Genomic DNA, 19306 nt, shown 5'->3' with positions numbered 1-19306 from the left:
TTGGTGCCAACCCTCAGGTTTGTGAACACCAGCCTGTGTCCCAAACCAGGGCAGGTGAAGCCTTTCTCAGCCCAGCAGCACTGGGAATTGTGTGCTGGAGATGGCACAGACCAAGCAAGCATGGCACAGTGCTGTTCAGAGGTCTGGGCTGTGACTTGTCTTTCGGTTTGCTGGGCTTGCAAGTTTCATGTCTGTAAACTAAGGATCATGCGAACTGAGTTCTGGTCTGGTCACTGTTGTTGCATATGGAACCAGCCGAAGCCCACCGCTCACCAGGTCCTGTGGGTCAGGACTCTGGACAGTGCCGAGGTGACCCTGGCTTTCGCCCCAGTTTGGGCCTGGGTTGGCACTAGGGTTGGAATGTGGCTCGTCTCCTGGAGGCCCACGTTGGAGTTTAATCTCCACGGTGAGGTATTAAGAGGGTGGTAATTTAACCCCATTGTGGTATTCAGAGGTGATTGGGGCTTGGTAAGGCCATGGGGTGCTACCCTCATGGTGAGACCCTGTGACCTTGTAAAAAGATGGAGGAGAGAGCAGCAGACACACACGTGTACACACACACACACAAGCACGAGTGCTCTGCCTCCTGCCATGTGATGTCTTGTGCCACCTGAGACTGTCAGTGGGACCATCTCCCGATGTGGGCCCTCGGGCCTCCAGAACCGAGCTACCTCAGTATTTCCTTATAGTAACAGAAAATGGACCAATACAGCCTGGATGACTGAGCCACAGGACTTGGCCCCAAAACTATGCAGGGCTTTTCACAGCAAGTCAGCGAGGCCCAGGCACTGTCCGGGCAGGAGGTCCAAGAGGTCAGGGCAGGCCTTGTTAGACCCTCTGGCTGGGGAGGGAGGGCCATCTGCTTGCAGTTTCCTTATCTTATCGGTGGGGTGGGGTTATCAGCACCCCCAGCATGGAGCTCTTCTTGGGATTAGATAAAGCCTATAGAGCCCTGGGCACACTGCAGCCCAATCAGCAGCCAGTGTTAATTATTAATGAAGCACTTGAGGAGGCCTTGACCTGCCCAGTGCTGGGCTGTATAGGAACCGATTGGCCTAAGGTGGGTGGGAGGCAGGCTTTGGAAGATGCACACACCCCTTGAAGCTGAGCTCTGATGACCGGGGCTGGGTGATGGCATCCTAGGCTCCAGGGCCAGGGCCTCCGCCAAGTCCTCCTCTGCTGTTTCGCAGAAGCTGCTCTGGAAAGTCAAGTTCTGAAGGAATCTTTCCCGCCCTTGAAACTTGGCTCTGTTCTTTGTAACACTTGACAGATGCTAAAAATTCCAGAGGTCAGGAAGTTGTAAATGCAGAACCCGAGGAAAACTGAGTGTTGCTTTCAAAGCACAGCAAAACTCTTTTCTAAACTCCGATTTTGAGTCTGACTTATTTTAAAAGTATGTATTCTTTCTCAAGCAAGAGTGTTAACAAACTATTTAATTAAGCATTGAGCTCTCGCTGTCTCTGTCTCTGTCTGCCTCTGTCTGTGTCTGTCTGTCTGTCTCTCTCTCTCTGCTGGAGAACCCAGGGTCTCTCACAGGCTAGGCAAGGGCTCTACCACTTGACTGCATCCCCAGCCCTTTGTTATGCTTTTGAGGCATTTCAGCTGGAGTGGCTCCTCTGTGACGTGCCTCCAGTCATTCAGAAAGCAGGTCCATGACCTCAAGATGCCACAGGCCGGTTCTTAGCCTTCCTCTCGGTGATGGCAGTGGCTCTTCTAAGGTTTCTCAGGAACTCTAAATGGAAATTGACCCCAATCTTGGGGGGTAGGTCCTCTGGAAGGGTCTCTGGAATCTTCTCCTTCGTCAGAAGCCTGACTTACTTTAAATAGCATTTGCTTCTGGAAAGTTGGCAAATATGATATTTTGTAACTGATGTCATATCTTAAAATGTGCAGCGAGGTTTGCTATTTAAAGAAAACCATTGTGAATCCTTTTGTGAACACTGACTCCTTGTTTTCTTTTGATTGAGGTTGTATTTTTGTGCGCTGGGTTCACTTACAGTGGGCTGTATGTGAGGGATATATTTAAACAACCAACCAGCGAGCTAGGGCTGGAGGTGTGGCCTGGTGGCAGAGCTCTTGCCTACCGGGCAGGAGGCCCTGATTTCCATCAGCACTGCCAAAAAAAAAAGGAGTTCTTGAAAATTCCTGTGTTAGCACGTGCCATCTTGATGATGGAAATAATAACTCTGGTAATTCTTTTCTTGTCAATGAAATTAAAAACCCATGGCCCACCAAAGGCATTAGCCCAAGGCAGGACCTATGCTCCAGTGACTCAACCAAGCACGGGGCAGCTGCTCCCAGGGGCATCAGCTGTCCCTCAAGATGCCAAAAGGGAGGAGTTGGTGGCCCCATTGTGCAGATGTGGAAATAAAGCCTGCAACTCAAGGATGGTAGTGAATAACCCAGAAAGCGCCAAGGCCATGGAGCTTCATTCTAACAAGGAATGGCTCCTAAGTCATTATCAAAGGACAGAATTATAACCATGAAGTATAAGGATCTCGACTGCCTTCTCTTCTTCGTTCTAGAATTAGGCAATGCTTCCTCCTGTACAGTAGCTAAGTGTTCCAGGACACAGAGCGGAGTGGATGGGGCAGAGAGGGCCTGGCAAGAGCTTGCTCTCAGAGTGGCCTCCTGTGATGTTTATTAGCAGTAAAGAACAGATCGAGCTGGGGCATCTTGCTCGAGGTGGTTAAGCTGCACTGGAGGGCACTGGAATGCAAGCCCACTCCTGTCCCTGCCGGGTCCCCAGAGCCTTGTGACCCAGAAGGGGTGGGCGCCAGAACGGGAACCACAGGCAAAAGAAGGAAGTAAGTGTTTGCAGTGCAGTGTGGGCCCGGGGGTGGGCAGGGAGGCTTGGAAGGCCTTCAGCAGGAGGTGGGGCTGGGCTTCGCCTCCAGTCACAGTGGGCTTAGCTCAGCCCTTCTTGGAAACGTGTGCACACAAAACTTTCTTGTCCTGCTTCCCATCTCTTTGACCGAAGCTTTTATTTTTCTAATGTAGAGATGTAAGAATTTCCTTCCTTCCTCCTCTCTCCATCCCTCTGTCTTCCCTTCCTTTTTTTCCTTCCCTCCCTCCCTCCTCTCGTCCTTTCTTCCATCCTGGATTCAGACAGCAGCAGGCGCCCTAAGCAGGTGCTGAGAGCCAGTGTGTGCTTCTGGCCGCTGTCCCCTCACCCCCCACATTGTGGTGGCTGTGAGCAGAAACTGGTTGTTCTGTTTGTGTTTCCCTTGTGAGGCACCCTTTGCACCTGCGAGGGGAAACACCTAGTTCTTGCAGGCATGCCCAGAGTCAGGGATGGTTCTCCTTGGACGGACAGAAGCCGAAGGTTGGACTAATCAGGAGGGTTTTGTCTGCACCTGTGAGCACTCGGCTTGGGGCGGGGCTGGAGACCCCATTTTTAGCTACGGTTGCAGGCCATTGACCAGCAAGCGGAGCCCTGATGTCACAAAGCATTTGCAAGTGTGTTTAGTTGCTTTGTTCCCCAAAGGAAAAGAAAGCCCTGGAGCCTACACACAAAGCAGAATGCACAGGTGTAGACCCAAGAGCTGAGTCCCTGTGGGCCCTGAAACCACAGCCACCTCTCGAGGCTGAGACAAGGCCCACAGCCCTCCCGGAGGTTCTGAGGTTCTGACACCTGCAAGGCTGAAAAGTGCCAATTTTGGCCAAAAATGTGACTTACCATTTGGGGGCCAAAGACAGAAAAAGTATGCTCCTTCCCTGAGTGCAGGGGGGCCACTGGGGCTGGTTAGACTCGCATGTCACCCTGCAGCTGGAGGACACGGTACAGACATCCCCATCTCTGTGACCCTCAGCTCTGAGCTCTGGACAGCTGCACCGACATGACCTGGATGGGTGACCTGGGGCCATACGGTCAGCAACAGACATCTCAGGCCCTTAGAGGGAGACACAGGGCCCAGGGGACAGGAAGTGTGGGCTCCGACTGTAGGCTGGAAGGGGCCTATGCAGAGGTCCTGGGGTGGGGGCTCCCCAGATTCCACAGGGTCTCTGGCAGAGCCCCTTAGTGGGATGACCTGCCTGGATGCTGGACATGGAGACAGCCTGCTCCCCACATGCCTGGTGCTGTCCACCTGTGACAGGGCCCTGCCTCACTCTGCTCTGCTCCCCCACCCGTCACATGACCTTCAGGCTCCAAGGGGGGCTCACCTGACCTCCGGCTGTCACGCTCCAGTGAGAAGAATGTCCTGGCACCCAATGTCCTTCATCCAGCCCTGAGAGAAATGTTGGGTGTGTGTCAGCCCTTCCTGGCCCGGCAAGTGTTACACACAGCTATATATACACCTGCAGCACATACACATGTACATATGTGCAACATGCACACCTACACTACCAGGCATACACACACTTGCATACACTCAGACCCCCACGCCTGTGCATGCACACACCCTGTGCACATCACATAGCTACATACACACACACACCTTTACACACATGGGTGTGCACTGATTCCAACTGATGGTGCACCTCCAGCCCTGCCTCTGAACCCTTTGTCAGTTTGTCTCCTTTGCACTCCGTCTCTCTCTCTGTCATTTCTCCTCTGTTTAGAGGAATTCCCCATGTCAGTTAGCAGCATTAGTCTATTCCCCTGCGTCTACCTTTGTTCCCCCGTATCTAGCAGATTCGGAAGTGTACAGTGCAGTGTGTGCAGGGAGGTGGAAGCTGTACACTTCTCCACCCTCGCTCCTCTTGCGAACCTGCAAACCTGCGATTTCATACCCATTTATTAGTGGCTCCCCCTTTCCTTCTTCATTTAACCTTTGGTGTCACAGTTCCATGGATATTGTTTGCTTTAGGTATAATTTACACACAGGACCCTGAGGATGGGGTGGTGGCTGCCCCCAGCTCCCCACAGTGCTTATTTCCTCAGAGTTCCTGGCCCAGCGGTGGGAAGTGTGTAGGAGCTAGATTCCAGGGCTGGAGGGGCTCACATGTGAAACCTCATGATCGGGTCAGGGTGTCGGGTCAGTGAGGATTAGGGCAGCCGGCAGCACGGACCGGTTTCTGCAGAAGCCGTGTGATCTGAGCTTGGGTTCAGGAGGGGATGGGAGAGCATTCCGGGAAACCAGGGTGGTGTTTTCCCACGGTGGAGCAGAGGCTGCTCCAGGGCGCCACCTGGGAGAGGGCTGGGCTCCTAGCCTTGGTGGGCACCCCCACCTGTGGGCCCATGGGCATGTCCCAGGCATCTGCCCCGCGCTGGCTGCACGCAGATCCCAGGACCCCAGGAAGCAGGAAGCCGGGGGGCCCAAGGAAGGAGAAGGGCGGGAAGGGGCCGAATGCAGCCAGGGCGAGACCGTGGCTGCCTCAGGTACTTGGGGGTCGTGTGGCTTCTCCTGCAGCACAGACACCTCCGTCTCCCTCTGGGAGGATGGGTCCTCCTAACTGTGGGCAAGGGCAGGGTTCCCTGGGGGCGTGGACTCCCCATCCTTGCTCTAAAGCCTGGCAATTAATGTCTGTACTCCTGTTTCTGTGCAGTCAACTGCTTGGATCAGCACGTCCGAAAGGCACCCGAGAGCGTCGCTTTGATCTGGGAGCGAGACGAGCCTGGCACGGAAGTGAGGATCACCTACAGGTACGGCGTCTCCTGACCACACCGGGCCCCTGGGACCTTCCGTGGTCATTAGCAGAAGAGGTGTCCTGCCTAGAAGCAGCCCTGACTCCTTTTGCTCTGGGTCCTGAGCCTCTTCAGAGTCCTGTACGGAGAGGGGTTCCTCCTGGGCCAACCTGGTGAGGGTTCCTGGTGCGGGGAGCATGTGGCCCAGATGCCCTGCGGATGGCTTGTTCCAGTGTCAGGGGGCGTGTTCAGCCTTCAGAGGCGCCTGATCCCTGAATAGGAGGTGTGGAGGCAGCTGATAAAGCACTTGCAACGTCACAGGCTCCAGGCCAACCACTTGTTGCTCTGCACCCTTAGGGAAGAGCAACGGTGAAGAACACTTTTTTTTTTTGGTGCCAGGAATAGAACTCAGGACCTTGTGCTTGCCAGGCAGGCACTTGTGCCACTGAGCTATATCCCTGACTCTAAGAACACTTGGAAAGAGCTTTGCAAAAACTTAGTGTTTTTGTGCTTTGATTTTTAAATAATTCTGTACACATCATACGTGCCAGGCATGTGTGCCCTGGGTTGGCTCCTGGTCCCCACACTGCTTCCTGCTGGCACTGCCTTCTTCAGAGCTAGTGGGCAGTGGGCTCAGGACTTGGGTTCTCCACAGAGGCCCCTTTGCTTGGGGCTGAGATGGCACAGTGGTGAGTGCTGGCCTAGCATGTGAGGCCCTGGGCTCCAGCCCCAGGACCACAAGTATAAAAAAGGTGCCCTCCACTCACGTCACAGTTCACAGCAGTGCTGTGGCTTCCATGTGCCCGAGCCATAGGTTGTCTGTCCCCACCAGGTCTCCTGTGTGGTGGCTGCTGGTTGTCCTTGTCCAGCAAGTCTCGGATGAACCTGTGTCCCCATCGGGGTGTGCTGTAGTAACAGATAGCCCATGTGTGGCAGTCGGGGCCTCTCTGAGGACATGTAAGCTGTGATTCTGGTGACGAGGGAACGAGGTGTCTGGGAGCAGAGCAGGTGCATGTGTCTGGATGTGGGGTGAGGGGAGGGAGAAGAGAGGTAGGAGAAAAGTCCTCCCGGGTGGCCCAGCGAGGTGGTCAGTTCCTGACCCTCAGTGGCTTGGGGGGCCATGGGACAAGGTGCTTACCCTTGGCAACAGGAACTCCTGACCGAACTCGCCAGCCTGGCTGGGCTGTGCTCGTGTCCACGCTGCAGGTGGCAGAGGGCATGCGGGCATCTGTGCAGCTCTGGCCCCTGGCCTGTATGCCCCCATCCAGCGCAGCCCTCATGGCTGGGACACTCCCTTGCCAATGTGTCCCCTACTGGGAGGAGCTCCTGGGACCCACTGAGCGGCCCAGGCAGAGGTGTGGCCTCATTCGTCCCTGGGGCTGTGTGCTGTGGCCCCTGTGTCCTTGAGCCCAGCTCAGCTGGCTGCTATGATGCGGGTTAAATGTAAACCACTCAGGAATGCACAGGACGGACGCCAGCACACTAACGCTGCGGCGACGTCAGTTCCACGGCAACAAAGTGGCCTGAGGTAGAGATGGGCAAGGTGTTTATTATTCCGTCTGTCTCAAAATAAACAGAGTTAGTTCAAGACGGCCTGCAGACCTTGCTGGGCTTGGTATCCACAACTGTTTGTGTTGCTTTTCAAAGGAAAAGTGTAAGTACAGATTATCTGTAATTGCTGCAGCGCTTGAAGGGCGCCAGTTAATCATTTTCCTGGTCATTTGAGGTGTTGGAGATGAGATTTTCTTCCTGCCCGCTCCCAGAAAACCTCTTGTCCTTGCTGCTGGCTGCTGGTTGTCCTGCCAGCACAGACCCCGCCCCCCAAAAGGCCTTGCCTGCCCAGAAACCGGGTGCAGTGTCTCGCAAGGTTCTTCTGGGTGGCCACAGGTCTTGTGGGTCCAGACTCTTAAACTGTCCCCCCACTTCAGTGCTGGGGCTCAAACCCTGGCCCTGCACATGCCAGCCCAGTGCTTGACTTCCAGGCTATACCCTGGCTCCTGGTCCTTTAGAAGAACCTCAGGGCTGAGGTCCTGTGGGCTGGGATGTTGGTGCCCTGTGGTCTCCTGGCACCAGGAAGTTTTCATGGCCCCACAGTCACTTCCAGAAATCTCAGGGCACCTGCGGAAAGGTCTTCCCTGTCACCCCAGCCCATCTTGTAGGGCACAGAACAGCCCTTGCTGCAGAAACCTGCGCCCCCTTCTCAGTTGCTGCCCCTCCCCTTCAAGTGACCGCTTTGACTTTTCTCTGAATAGGAATTATTTTTAACCCAACCTACAGGGAGGGAGGCAGACTCAGAGGTGGAGTGGCTTGTCCAGGGCAGGTGCTTCAGGGGCTTCTGGGGCTCAAGCCCAGGTCAGTGAGTTTAGAAGGAGGAGCCCATGTCTGCTGTGCCCTGAAGCACAGACTTGCTGGGCCGATGGAGCATGGTTGGAGCCTGCACGCCTCTCGTTACCCTGCTGGTTTCCGCTCGCTGGCGGCTGCTCCACATGTGTCCATCCTCGGGTCCCAAATCTCTCAGTCCCAGCTCTGCTACCTCTGACTGCCTTTCTGGAGAGTCTCTGTGACCTACACCTCTTCCCTGGAAACTGTGGACCCAGCCCTTGGTCAGGGGACCCAGGAAATGCTGCCATGAGCCGTGTGCATGGGTGATGTGCACACGTGCAGACACACCGTTCATACCTGCTCCATGGTACTGCACAGTGCTGCCTTCTGCTCTCAGGGCTGTTGGTCTGGATCTGGTTCCCAGCCACGGCCTGCGGTGGTCCTGCCTGTGGCCTTTTGGCGTGCTGTTCTGCATGCTGGCATCTGAATCCTGCTGCACGTGGCCCCAAGCCAAGGAGGCTGAATGGATGCACTTAGGGACTTTGGGAGGCCAGGTGTCCTCACCTTTTGCGCACTTGTCCACATCACCCACTCCTTCCCTCTGTGGCCACAACCCCCGAGCCGTGAGCAGTGGCAGCGGGAGCCAGGTCTCAGTATTCGCCTGAGGGCACCTTGAGGGGCTCAGCCTGGGTGGGTACGGTGACTGAAGCTGCCCCTCCAGCCCTCTGACTGTGAGGTTGGGGCCTGAGAGGCCACCAGGCTGGGTTCAGGTTGAGGTGGCAGCCTGGGCAGCTGCTCTGCTCTGCCTTCCAGTGGGCATCCTTTAGAAGATGGTCCTTTATGTTAGGCAGGTGGGCAGGCTGTAGAGCTCAGTGGGAACTGGGGAGTCCGGATGGTCTGGGTGGATGGGAGTGTGTTCGAGCCTGCTGCCTGCCTGGCTGATGTGCGAGCTCCTTGCCCAGCTGGGGTGCACGTGGGGGAATGACACATAGGCGAGGGGGCCTGCAGCTTGCTTCACGCCCTCTCAGCCCATGGTGGGTCCTGACACAAGTGAGGCGGAGAGTGGGTACCCAACTGACATGTGCCAAGCCTCTGAGCCAGTGCATTCCTCCCGGAGGCCTCTGTGGAAGGTCTGGACCTGAACCTGAGCGCAAGGGAGTGAGTTGTAATTAAGCAATAAGACTGTTTCGACCTCTGGCCGGCTCTGTGGCTTTGGGGCCTATTTCTCCACATCTGTAGAATCAGGGTTTGGATGATACTAGGGCTGAGGGACAGGGTAGGGACAGCATCCCAGCAGCATCGTGGACACAGGCACAGAAGCCAGAGTGGACAGCTGTACCGCCAGCGCCTGAGCTGAATGTGGTTTCCAGGGGGTGATCCTGTGCTTGTTCTCTCCTGGGCTTCTGTATCAGGTGGAGTTCATTTGTCGTGAGAGATGGGCACGGGGGTGCCAGGCCTCTGACTTTGCTCTCTTGAGCTCCTTGTGGGTGCTAAAGGGTGACAGCCTTCTCCCCAGCGTGCTGGACTGGGCACTGCGTTTTCAAAAATCCACTCAGCCGGTGCCAGTGAGGGTTGCCCAGGAGGACGCTCAAAGGGGGCACTCACGTGCTGCTGCTAGGTGGGTATGGGGGCTGCAGCCTGAAGCCGCCTTCCTGAGAGGCAGGTGTCCTGGTTGTCCTCAAATGTGGCCACTTATGAGGGTCACAGATGTGGCCTGTCCCGTGGTTGAAGGAGTGGGAAGCAGGAAGTCACGAGTGAACACCCTGTGGAAGGGGCCTGGGCAGGTTGCGTTTGGGAGGCAGAGGCAGCGGGTATGAGCAGCGAGGCTGAAGGGCTGGGACGGGTGAGCTGACCTCAGTGGGCACCCCTCCTCTGTGCCTGCGCCGTCCCCGTGCTGGCCCTCATGTTGTTGTCTGCAAGGTAGAACCACGTTTCTTCTCCATGGGGCTGCTGGGTGCTGAGCAGGATGTGTAGACCGAAAGCCCAAGTTGGGCTTGGGGTAGGAAGGCTCATGTTCCCTGCGGGCAGGGCCAAAGGACACGGGGTGGCCTCAGGACAAGTGTGTCAGCTAAGAGGCAGCCCCAGCCCCACTCGTGTGGCCTTTCTTGCCCACAGATCACTTTGGTGCACGGACTCCTTACTGGAGCACAGAACGGTTACCGCACGGGCTGGGCCATGGTCACGGCTTGCTGACCCTCAAGTGAGGGCGTCTGTGCAGTCTGGCTGGGCTCAGGCCAGGGGCCCTGGGCAATGTGAGGTATGCAGATCCCCCTGCCCGCATCAGGGCCCAGGCAGACCTCTGAGTTGCTGTGGCTGAGAAGCTTGGTCTGGACCTTGCGCGCTGGTGGCTGGCATCTGGCAGAAACACTGTGTGCAAGCGCCTGCCTGTCCTTTACTGCGGCTCCAGATGTCAGGGCTGGGACACGTTTGGAATCTGTTCATGTGACCGCTCTGCTTTTTTTGTCATTCTTTTGGCCTAGCTGAGGTTCTCAGAGTTTATTTAGGGTGGCCTGATGTTCGGGCTGCAGCAGTGACGATTGTGGGAGTTTATCTGGGTATCTAGGAGACCTCTGCCGGCACTTTCTGACACGCTCAGGAGAGCACCGCCAAGCACACACCCCCTGGGAGCTGCAGTCCTGTTCTGCCCTGCCCTGTTGTCCTCAGCTCCCGGCTGGGGGTGGGGGCTGGCGTGTGGGAGGGCCCTGCCTCTGAGGAGGGGGCTGGGGCTTGGTTACTGTTCTGTGCTTTTCTCCTGCATTGGCGGTGCAGACTGGGGCAAATCTAAGCAGTTTTGCCGCACTGTGGTATCTGCTCCACTATCAGGGCCCATCAGGGCAGCAGGCCTGTGCAGAGGGTTCAGCCTGTCCCATCTCCCGCCCCTCTCCGGGCTACATCCTGTCCCTTGCCCACGCCCCCTGCACACCCTCTTACAGCAGGGGGACAGTGTCCCCAGCTTGGCCCACGGCTGGTGGGGGTGGACTGTGGGGCTCTGCTCCACTCTGTCCCCTGGAAGTGCCGCGGCGTCCCCTGCATCCCTGCCCTGTCTCTGGCCTCCCTCACCTGCCACCCTGCGAGGATGTGTCCTTGGAGCCTTTCCTGTATGCCGAGGCCTTCAGCCACCACGGCACTCAAGGCCACTGTGACTCACTCACTCTGCCACTGCTCTTCATCCCGGAGCTTGGCGGCTTCCGGATGGGATCGTTGGGGTGTGGAGTGGTCGCAGGCCAGCTATTTTTCGAAGAGACAGCCCTGTTTGACAGTATGAGCCCATTAATTTTCTGGACTTTACAACTGCACTGTCTGTTCCAGCCTCATATTTTTGTTTCGTTTTGTTCTTTAGAGGGGTGTAGCTCTGCGGCTAGGCTGGCCTGTAGCTCTTGGGCTGAAGCAATCCTCCTGCTTCAGCTTCCCTAGTGGCTGGGGCTACAGGCAGGGGTCACCATGCTGGGTGCCAGTCTTATGTTTTGCGGAGGTTTTGGGCACATTTTCCACTGGTGCCAAAGGGGGTCTTTGGTGGAGTTGCTGAGGGGCCATGTGTGCAGTGGGGGGCAGCGTCCTCAGCGGGTGCCTCCCATCGGTGGGGCATGGATCAGAACAGAAGAGCCGTGCCTTTGCCCTTCCCCTTCCTCCCAAATTTACTTTTTGAATTTTGGTTGGAAATTGCTAATTACGAAATGAATAATTAAGTAGAAGGAATGAGCTGGCTAACTAGTGCTGTTGCTTTAGAGGAACGGTTAATCCACATGGACTTCGAGGGAAGCCATAAGCTGGGTGTGGAGGCTGCCGGGGGAGCTGAGGGCGCCTTTGCTGCTTCTCCGGGCTTTCAAGCTGGTGGTGTCGAGCGTGCTCCTCAGAGCAAGGTGGACCTTGGTCCTGTGCCTTGTCCCCTGAGCCATGGGAGTGGCTGGGTGAGCTTGGTGGAAATATTTTTATGTCACCTGCCGCACCAGGGCTTTTCTCTGGAAAGGCTGTTTGGTGAATGTTTCTCGGCAGGAAGTGGGCCGAGAGTCTCCTGTCCCGTTCATGGTCAGCTGCTGCCCCAGGCTCTGGTGCCCTCGGTGACCTCGGGGCAGCCTTCCCTGTCTGGATTAGTGAGGAAGCCTAGAAATAGGAGGATGGGCTGCCTGTGCCCAGCCTGGGGCTTTCTGTGAACTCAGCGTTCTATTATTATGAAGGAGCAGCAGGCTGGGTCACGTGACTGGACAGGGGCCTGAAACACCCTGGGGCTTTTATTTCTTAGCCACAGAGAAAGTGAATGATTTTAGAAAATTAAAACCAACATCTTTTTCCCTATCCCGCTGGGGAAGGACTCTTGTGTGGGCTGGGAGGTAAGCAAGTCCTTCTTTCGGCAGCAAGTGTCCTGCCAGGCCTGGCTGGGCTCCAGCTGGGCTCCAGGCTTGGCATCCGCTGCAGCCCAGCCATGGGCTGCAGGAGTGTCTGGTTCTTGATGAGTTGGCACCTGGTTCCCTGTGATACGAGCTGTGCCGTGTGACTGGGAGGGAGAGAACATTCTGGAGACAAGACTTGGGTCAGGGCCAAGGCTGAGATCCAACAGGAAGACAGGCGTTAATGAGAGCTGAGGCTGCTCGAGCCTCACGGTGCCTTCCGTCCCACTGAGTGTGTGCCGGGCTGGAGGCAGGCCTAGGGCTGGGTTGTGACTTGTGTGGAGCGGGGACAGCCTGGCAGGAGCTCCTGCACCCACCCCCCCACACTCTGGTGACCCAGGGCCGGCGGTGTTTAGCACTTCTCTCGTCAGTTCCCTTTGGAGCAAGACTCAGCCTCAAAGTCAAAGCCTTTGGTTCTGGTTTATTTGTTTTTTTACTGTTTTGGTGCTGGCATGGAATCCAGGGCTGTGCATATCACTGAGCTGCACCCCCAGACTCCTCCACTGTTTATACTTACAAAAAAGTAAGCTAGCCCAGGGCGAAGTGGCCCATAAACAAAACAGCAGCAGCACATGGCAGAACCATGAAGCTGTTCTGACTTGAGGCTTGGAGACGAGCTAGGCAAGATCAAGGCCTGGTTTGGACCTGACCAACTCTTCCAGCTGAACAGTCTCAAGAAAGCGGCTCAACCTCTCTGTGTTTCAGCTTCTTCATCTGCACAGAGGGGGCTATGAGCTTGGAGTGTGCGCTGCTGTGTGGTCAGATGTTCTGTGTGAAACCAGCCCTGGCCTCAACACTTGCCCCATAGTGGTCACTGCTGTCATTCTGGGAAGTAGAAATTGGGGTGAAGGTGCACGGCCAGGGCTGGCCTGAGGAGTAGGATCCCTGAGCTCATGGGGACGCAGGGTGGCAGGGAAAGGTGGGTGGTGTGTGGCAGGTGATGAGTTCGTTGTGCAGAAGGTCTTTCCATCCCAGGACCACACGCCAGCTGAGTGCCTGGAGCCCCAGGCTGGTGTCAGCTCCAACCGTGGGTGACTCTGTTTCCTTCTCAGACCCGGTGACCACTGGCCACAGGGCAGGTGCAACTCCTCAAAGACTTCTGCAGACCATAATGCTACTGCTTCTGAATCAAATGCAGGGCTGGGGATATAGCTCAGCAGTAGAGCACCTGTCTTCTATGTGCAGGCCACACACACACACACACACACACACACACACAGATAGTGCAGCCCCAGTGAGGAGAGCTTTCAGCTGCAGCTGCAGGAAACACCGGCTTCCTCTTTGCTTGCAGAATGTGCTCTTGCTTCTCAGTGTACTTCCCAAAGTGCAGCAAGGTGCAGCTTTCCGAGAAATGATCCCAGTAAAACAAGTTAAGACTTTTAAGTAATATAACACTTGTTTGGCGTGAAGCAGGATATTTAAGGTTATCAGGAATGTAGGCCACTCTGGACTCAGCTTTCTGTGTGGACATGTGTAAATAATGTTCGCACACACACACATTTGGCCTTGTATTCCTGGTGCCTAACACCAGTAACATTGTTGACTGGCCCCAGGGGAAGGAAGCAGAGCTTCTGTAGACAACTCCACATCAACTGGGGTTCAGTGCTAAAGATACCCGACTGCAAGTGTCTGTAACCAACTTGAACTCTGACTGTCCCGCCCGCTTCAGAATCTAAGGTTAACCCAAAACAGGAAACAGAGTTTAGAAAAAAGAGAGGAAGAAATACACTGGTATTTATTTATTTATCTTCCAGTCAAAACTGATTATTCATGGTGAGTGTTTTAGAGTATCTTTCCCTTCTAGCCATTTCCTGATACCAGCCTAGGGAAGTAAGATAAATTGTTTGTGTTCCATGTGTTTAGGAAATAAAACAAATTATGGGGCAATGTAGCTCAGTGGCGGAGTGCTTGCTTTGCATGCATGAGGCCCTAGGATCAATCTCCAGAACCACGGAAAGCAAATAAATTGCATGAACTCCTGCATGGTTTGATCACTTCCTACAGTCACTCTGGCTGTCGGTACTCACGAAGTAAACACTGGCGAAGGACTTATGTCCTCCTGCCCTGCTCAAGTACAAAGTCTATTTGGAAAGAGATTTGAGCTTCATTTATTGCCTTCTTCCCAGCATCTGGAACTCAGTCCAGCTCATAAAAGATGCTCAATAAATATTTGTCGAGTGAATGCGCTTAGCACGTGAGTGTGAAATAATGAGAACCGGCACCTCCTGCATCTCCCTGCACCGGTGACACCGGCTCAGTCACTTCTGTGCTCAGCCTGTGTGCCGACGTGGAGGGCTCTGCTCTGTGGGCTCAGGCGCAGCACTTGAAAGAATGCTTCCGTCTCCACAACTTCCTGTCTCCTTCGGGGCTGGTTCTGGAAGATGGAGGTGGTGAGGGAAGAGAGGATGGGCTTCACACACAGGAAGTGTGGCAAGACAGACCTCCTCTCTGCACCAGGCGCTGGTGGCTTCTGCACCATGACTCTCGGGTGCAGGCCCTACATGCAGCCCACCTGCTGTGCAGCCCAGAGGTCTCCTCGCTGGGCAGCTGCATTATTATTACTATTGTTATTACTTTATTTTATTGTTTTGGTGCTGGGGTTTGAACGCAGGGCCTTGCACACCAAAGGAAGGCGCCTTGCCACTGCACTGCACAGTCAGCCCTACATTACTGTTTGAATCAGACGCAATAGCATTGCCATTTGTGGAAGTCTTGGAGAAGCCACAGATATTCAGTTCCATGGATTTAAACAGTTTCCGCGTATTTGGAGTGATAGGATCATTTGAGCAATGTTCATTTTTCAATGATTTGAAGACCTAAGTTTGCTGACCATGTTTTCCAACGACACAAGTTGGAGAAAGGACGCTCCTGTCTCTACAACTTCTGATTGTGGATGAAAATGAAAGGTGAACGTAAAAAGTGATGAGTTACCTGTAAAGATGTGTGGAAACTGAGGTAGAATTAGATAGCGATAAGTGTAAAGTCTGCCTTAAAAAGAAGCTTCTGGGGCCAGGGATGCAGCTCAGCGGCATAAGTGCCTGCCTGGCAAGCGCAAGGTACCAAGTTTGATTCCCGGTACCAAAAAAGAAAAAAAAAAATCTTCTGTAAGGGATGCACTTGAGAGCATAATGTTAAGTGAAATAAGTCAGACACACAAGTTTAAATATCGAATTTTTTTCTCTTATGGGATACACACAGGGTAAAAATAAAGAGCAAAATCAAATGTAGATAACAGAAGTAAGGAACTGGGTCATTCACAGTGGGAAGGGGATCAAGAGATGAGGGAGAAAGGAGAAGAGATGAAAAACATCCAGATGTGTTATGTACGAGTATCAACCTTCCACAGGGAATGTAAACATTGTGTACTACAACGTGTGTACTAATAAAGTAATTAAAACCTCCATGACTATAGTATGAGAAGCCCTGGTTTAAAGAGCACATTAGAGGGTGAGGGAGTGCTGGTTAGTGACTTTGGGTTAAATTCAAGCCACCTGTGTCAGATATTAAAAAATCAGTAGATTCGGGATGGGGTGTAGTTCGGTGGTAGAGGATGTGCTTAGTGGGCATGAAGCCCTGGGTTCAGTCCTCAGCAGTGCAAATCATCATCATCACCATCATCATCATCATCACCTTTCACTTACATGATAAATACAGATGAAACAGAGATTAAGTAAAGATGGAAGGTCTGGGTTGCCACACTCTGCTCTGGGCAGACAGCATGGGAATGTGAAGGTCTGTGGGTAATACTGGAATGTCAGGAGACAACTGTGAAGGACAGGATGAGAGCACCTGGGGAAGGAAATTCTTTGAACAGGATGAGGGGGGAGCGTATTTGGGAATTTGCACGGCTGTCATTGAATGGCAGGCTGCTTTATTCTGAGCAGCTTTAAAGGGCTGAGCCAAGACTAAGGGGTGGAATTTAAACAGCTGGAATCTTGATCCAATTTTGGGTGGAATGTCTCCCTGTTTATGTCACCAGGAAACAGCAGCCCGTAAAGTGACCTCTGGCAGAGTAAGGTTTCAGCAGAGGCTGGACTGCTGTGGGTTGGAGTTTCAGAACCCCGGAGGGGCTGCACCTTCTGACCTTCAAGGATTCCCTTCAACTTCAAGATTTGTGGCTCTAGTGGAATGAGTAGGTCAGGCTCAGAGAGTTACCTAGATGAAATTCTTTGTCAGCAGAAGCCTGTTTCCTGGAAACAGCAACAAGGTGGTAGAACCTACCAGCTTCAGTGAGGTCCTGGGCCCATATCAGGGTCTCCTGAGGAACATGTGTAGGCTTGGGTTGAGGCCTCCCCAGATCCGCTCCAGCACTTGGCTGTATGTAGAGGCCTTTGTCCTCCGGGGAACTTGTGGTCAGCCTGACCTGCTCTCTGGACCCTCCCTCAGGCTGGATGAGGTTCAGCTGCCCAGCACAGTGGCTGGGTGACTTCTATTCCTGCAGGGACACTGCTCACTTCTCTCCAGCCCAGTCCTGAAAGCTCTGCCTGCTGCCCCAGTGACAGCATCTCCCGGCTGAGAGGTTGGCTGCTGCACACACCCTTGCACACGTGTCTCCATGCACATGCTTGCACACGTCTTCTTGCACACGTGTCTCCACTTACCCTGGCAGCTATGCTTCTGGAGGATGCTGCCCCTCTTGTTCTTTTAATGCCAATGCTCCTGTGGTGCTAGGTGGGGAGTTTTTAACATCTTAGGAATTCACCACCAAAGTGAGTAGTTGGTTTTAGTCATTTATTTTTAATTTTTTTTTTTTTTTTTTTGTCTTTTTTAGACAGGGTCTCACTATGCAGTTCAGGCCGGCCTTGAGCTCACTTTGTAGCCCAGGCTGGCCTCGACCTCGCAACGATCCTCCTGCCCCAGCCTCCCGAGTGCTGGGATTACAGGTGTGCGCCACCACGCCTGGCTGTGGTTTTAGTCATTTTCGAAAATGACTTCAGACAAACACTGGTGAGAGTTTCCACCTGTTGGGAAGGAGCACACTTACTGAATATTCATCTGGGCTGGTCCTGGGTGGATCCTGCCTCTTATCAATACTTGAAACGGCTGTACCAAGTAGAGGATGCTTACTCTTTAAGCACAGCTACTACAGAAAGCTAGCCCAGGGGTTGGGGATTTAGCTCAGCGGCAAAAGCGCCTGCCTGGCAAGCGCAAGGTCGTGAGTTTGGTTCCCGGTACCGGAGAAAAACCAAAAAAAAAAAAAAAAAAAAAGAAAGCTAGCCCAGCCCTGCCTCAGGCCTGCAGAGTAAATGCTGAATTTCTATACCACTGGGTGGAGGGCACTCAGCTCCGTCTCCCCAGCCCTGTGCAGAGGCCTGTGCCCTAAGAGCTGTGCAAATGGGGCCTCCTCCAAGGCCTTGAGTGCCTTTGTGTTACTGACACAGCTTTTTCTTTAGTGCTGTGGGGGCCTCTTTTCCCATGAGTGGGAATGTTTCTGGGCCCTGGATTCTGGTCTTGGGGGGTTGTCAGGTGCTCTTTTGAGGAAACTTAGGCAAGGGGTGGGTGGGCACCACTGAATGGTGTCTTTGTCCTCTTTCTGAAAGCTTCATCGAGAAAGGCAAAATCCCTCCAGAGGTATTGGCAAGCTGCGGGCTGGTGCTGAGAGCTGGTTCTCGGCGGGCTCCTTTGCAGGGTGGCTTTGGGAGGGAACAAAGGTCCCCGAGGCCCCTGTTGTGATGGGAACCGTTCATTTTCATTCTTCTGGTCTCCTGGGAAGCCTCTGGTTGAGCTTTGCTTTTGTCCTGGGCCTGGCAGCATTTTGAACAGAGGCCTCGTGTTTGGCAAGGCCTCGTGGAGCTAAAGCTTGGTGCGCTCTCTTCTCTTGTCTCCACTTCCTGTCAGCTGGAATGGGGCAGTGTGCTCGGTGCCTGCTTTTCTGAGATGAGTTTCATGGACTCTGATTGGGTTGGGTGGACCACATGTTAACTCTGAGCAGCCAGTTAGCTTGCCCAGTGCTGTGCTGTGCTCCCATTGGCTGGCCAAACCTAGTGATGGCCAGGGTGTGAAGGTACAAGTGGAGGAAGGGTGCTGGGCAGGTGGTTGCCTGGCTGTCTGACCCTGACTCTCTGGTCCTGACTTTGTCCCCCAGACTAGGGTCTGCCAGGCCTGAGCCTGGGTCCCACACTGGCAAGAGGGTTGCTCAGTGCCCCTGGCCCATGTTGAGTCAGATAGCTCCTTTCCCCAGAGTGTCTTTCTCGCCACTGTTGAGCGGTGCATGTTTGCACACATCTCTGGATTGTGCCTGGTACGTGGCCTCTTGTGATCTCTGAGCAGCTCTGCTGGAAGAGGACACAAGGACAGCCTTGTCCTTTAGTGTGTTAGTGGGGATTGGCCAAATGTCAAAACCATTTCTTTCTGAAAAAGAACTTGCCATGCCACAAGTGTCCAGAGCCTGCTGCCCTGCAGGGTTTTTGGCATACGCTCGCCTTTGTGCATTGTCCCACCTGTCCCCCTTGCGTGCTGCAGGGAGCTTCTAGAGACCACGTGCCGCCTGGCCAATACGCTGAAGAGGTATGGCGTCCAGCGAGGGGACCGCGTGGCCATCTACATGCCGGTGTCCCCACTGGCTGTGGCGGCAATGCTGGCCTGTGCCAGGATCGGAGCTGTCCACACAGTTATCTTTGCTGGATTCAGTGCAGAATCCTTGGCTGGGAGGATCAATGATGGTGAGTACAAGGGCAGGGGCGGCAGGGCCGGGAGTCCCCTGGTCCTCGTTCCTGGGGGGCTGGCTATCAGGATGGAGATTAGGTGGTGTTAGATGTTAATAACAAGTCACAAAGACAGATGGTAGGCATTACCAGGGAGAGGCAGGGGTGCGTGCGTCTTCTGTGAGCAGAGACTGTCAGCTGCCACAGGGCCAGGACGCAGATTCTCTCCCAGAGCCTCCGGAGAGGAGCCAGCCTGCTGCACCTGCCTATGGCCCAGGAGACTAAGCAGAGTACCCTGGTGGGCAGACTAAGCTAAAAGCAGTTGTCCTGAGCCATCAAGTTCATGGTGATCTGTTTTAGGGGCAAAAGAGAATTTGTGTAGATGC

The 19306-nt window shown here is 54.3% G+C and overlaps 1 protein-coding gene across 1 annotated transcript in view; it reads left to right on the top strand.

The window, feature by feature from the left end:
* The window catches only part of Acss1 (acyl-CoA synthetase short-chain family member 1), a 37113-nt gene that overhangs the window by 1864 nt on the left and 15943 nt on the right, over positions 1-19306 (top strand). Inside the window, exons 2-3 of the mRNA XM_005380983.2 lie at positions 5491-5587; positions 18739-18938. Coding sequence (XP_005381040.1) covers positions 5491-5587; positions 18739-18938 — 297 coding nt within the window. The remainder of the gene's footprint in view (positions 1-5490; positions 5588-18738; positions 18939-19306) is intronic.

This window comes from Chinchilla lanigera, unplaced genomic scaffold (genome assembly GCF_000276665.1).
Source record: "Chinchilla lanigera isolate Chin_1 unplaced genomic scaffold, ChiLan1.0 scaffold00014, whole genome shotgun sequence".
NCBI classification, from domain to species: Eukaryota; Metazoa; Chordata; class Mammalia; order Rodentia; family Chinchillidae; genus Chinchilla; species Chinchilla lanigera.
Note: the sequence above shows the minus strand (reverse complement) of the source record. Positions and strands in the feature narration are given on the sequence as shown.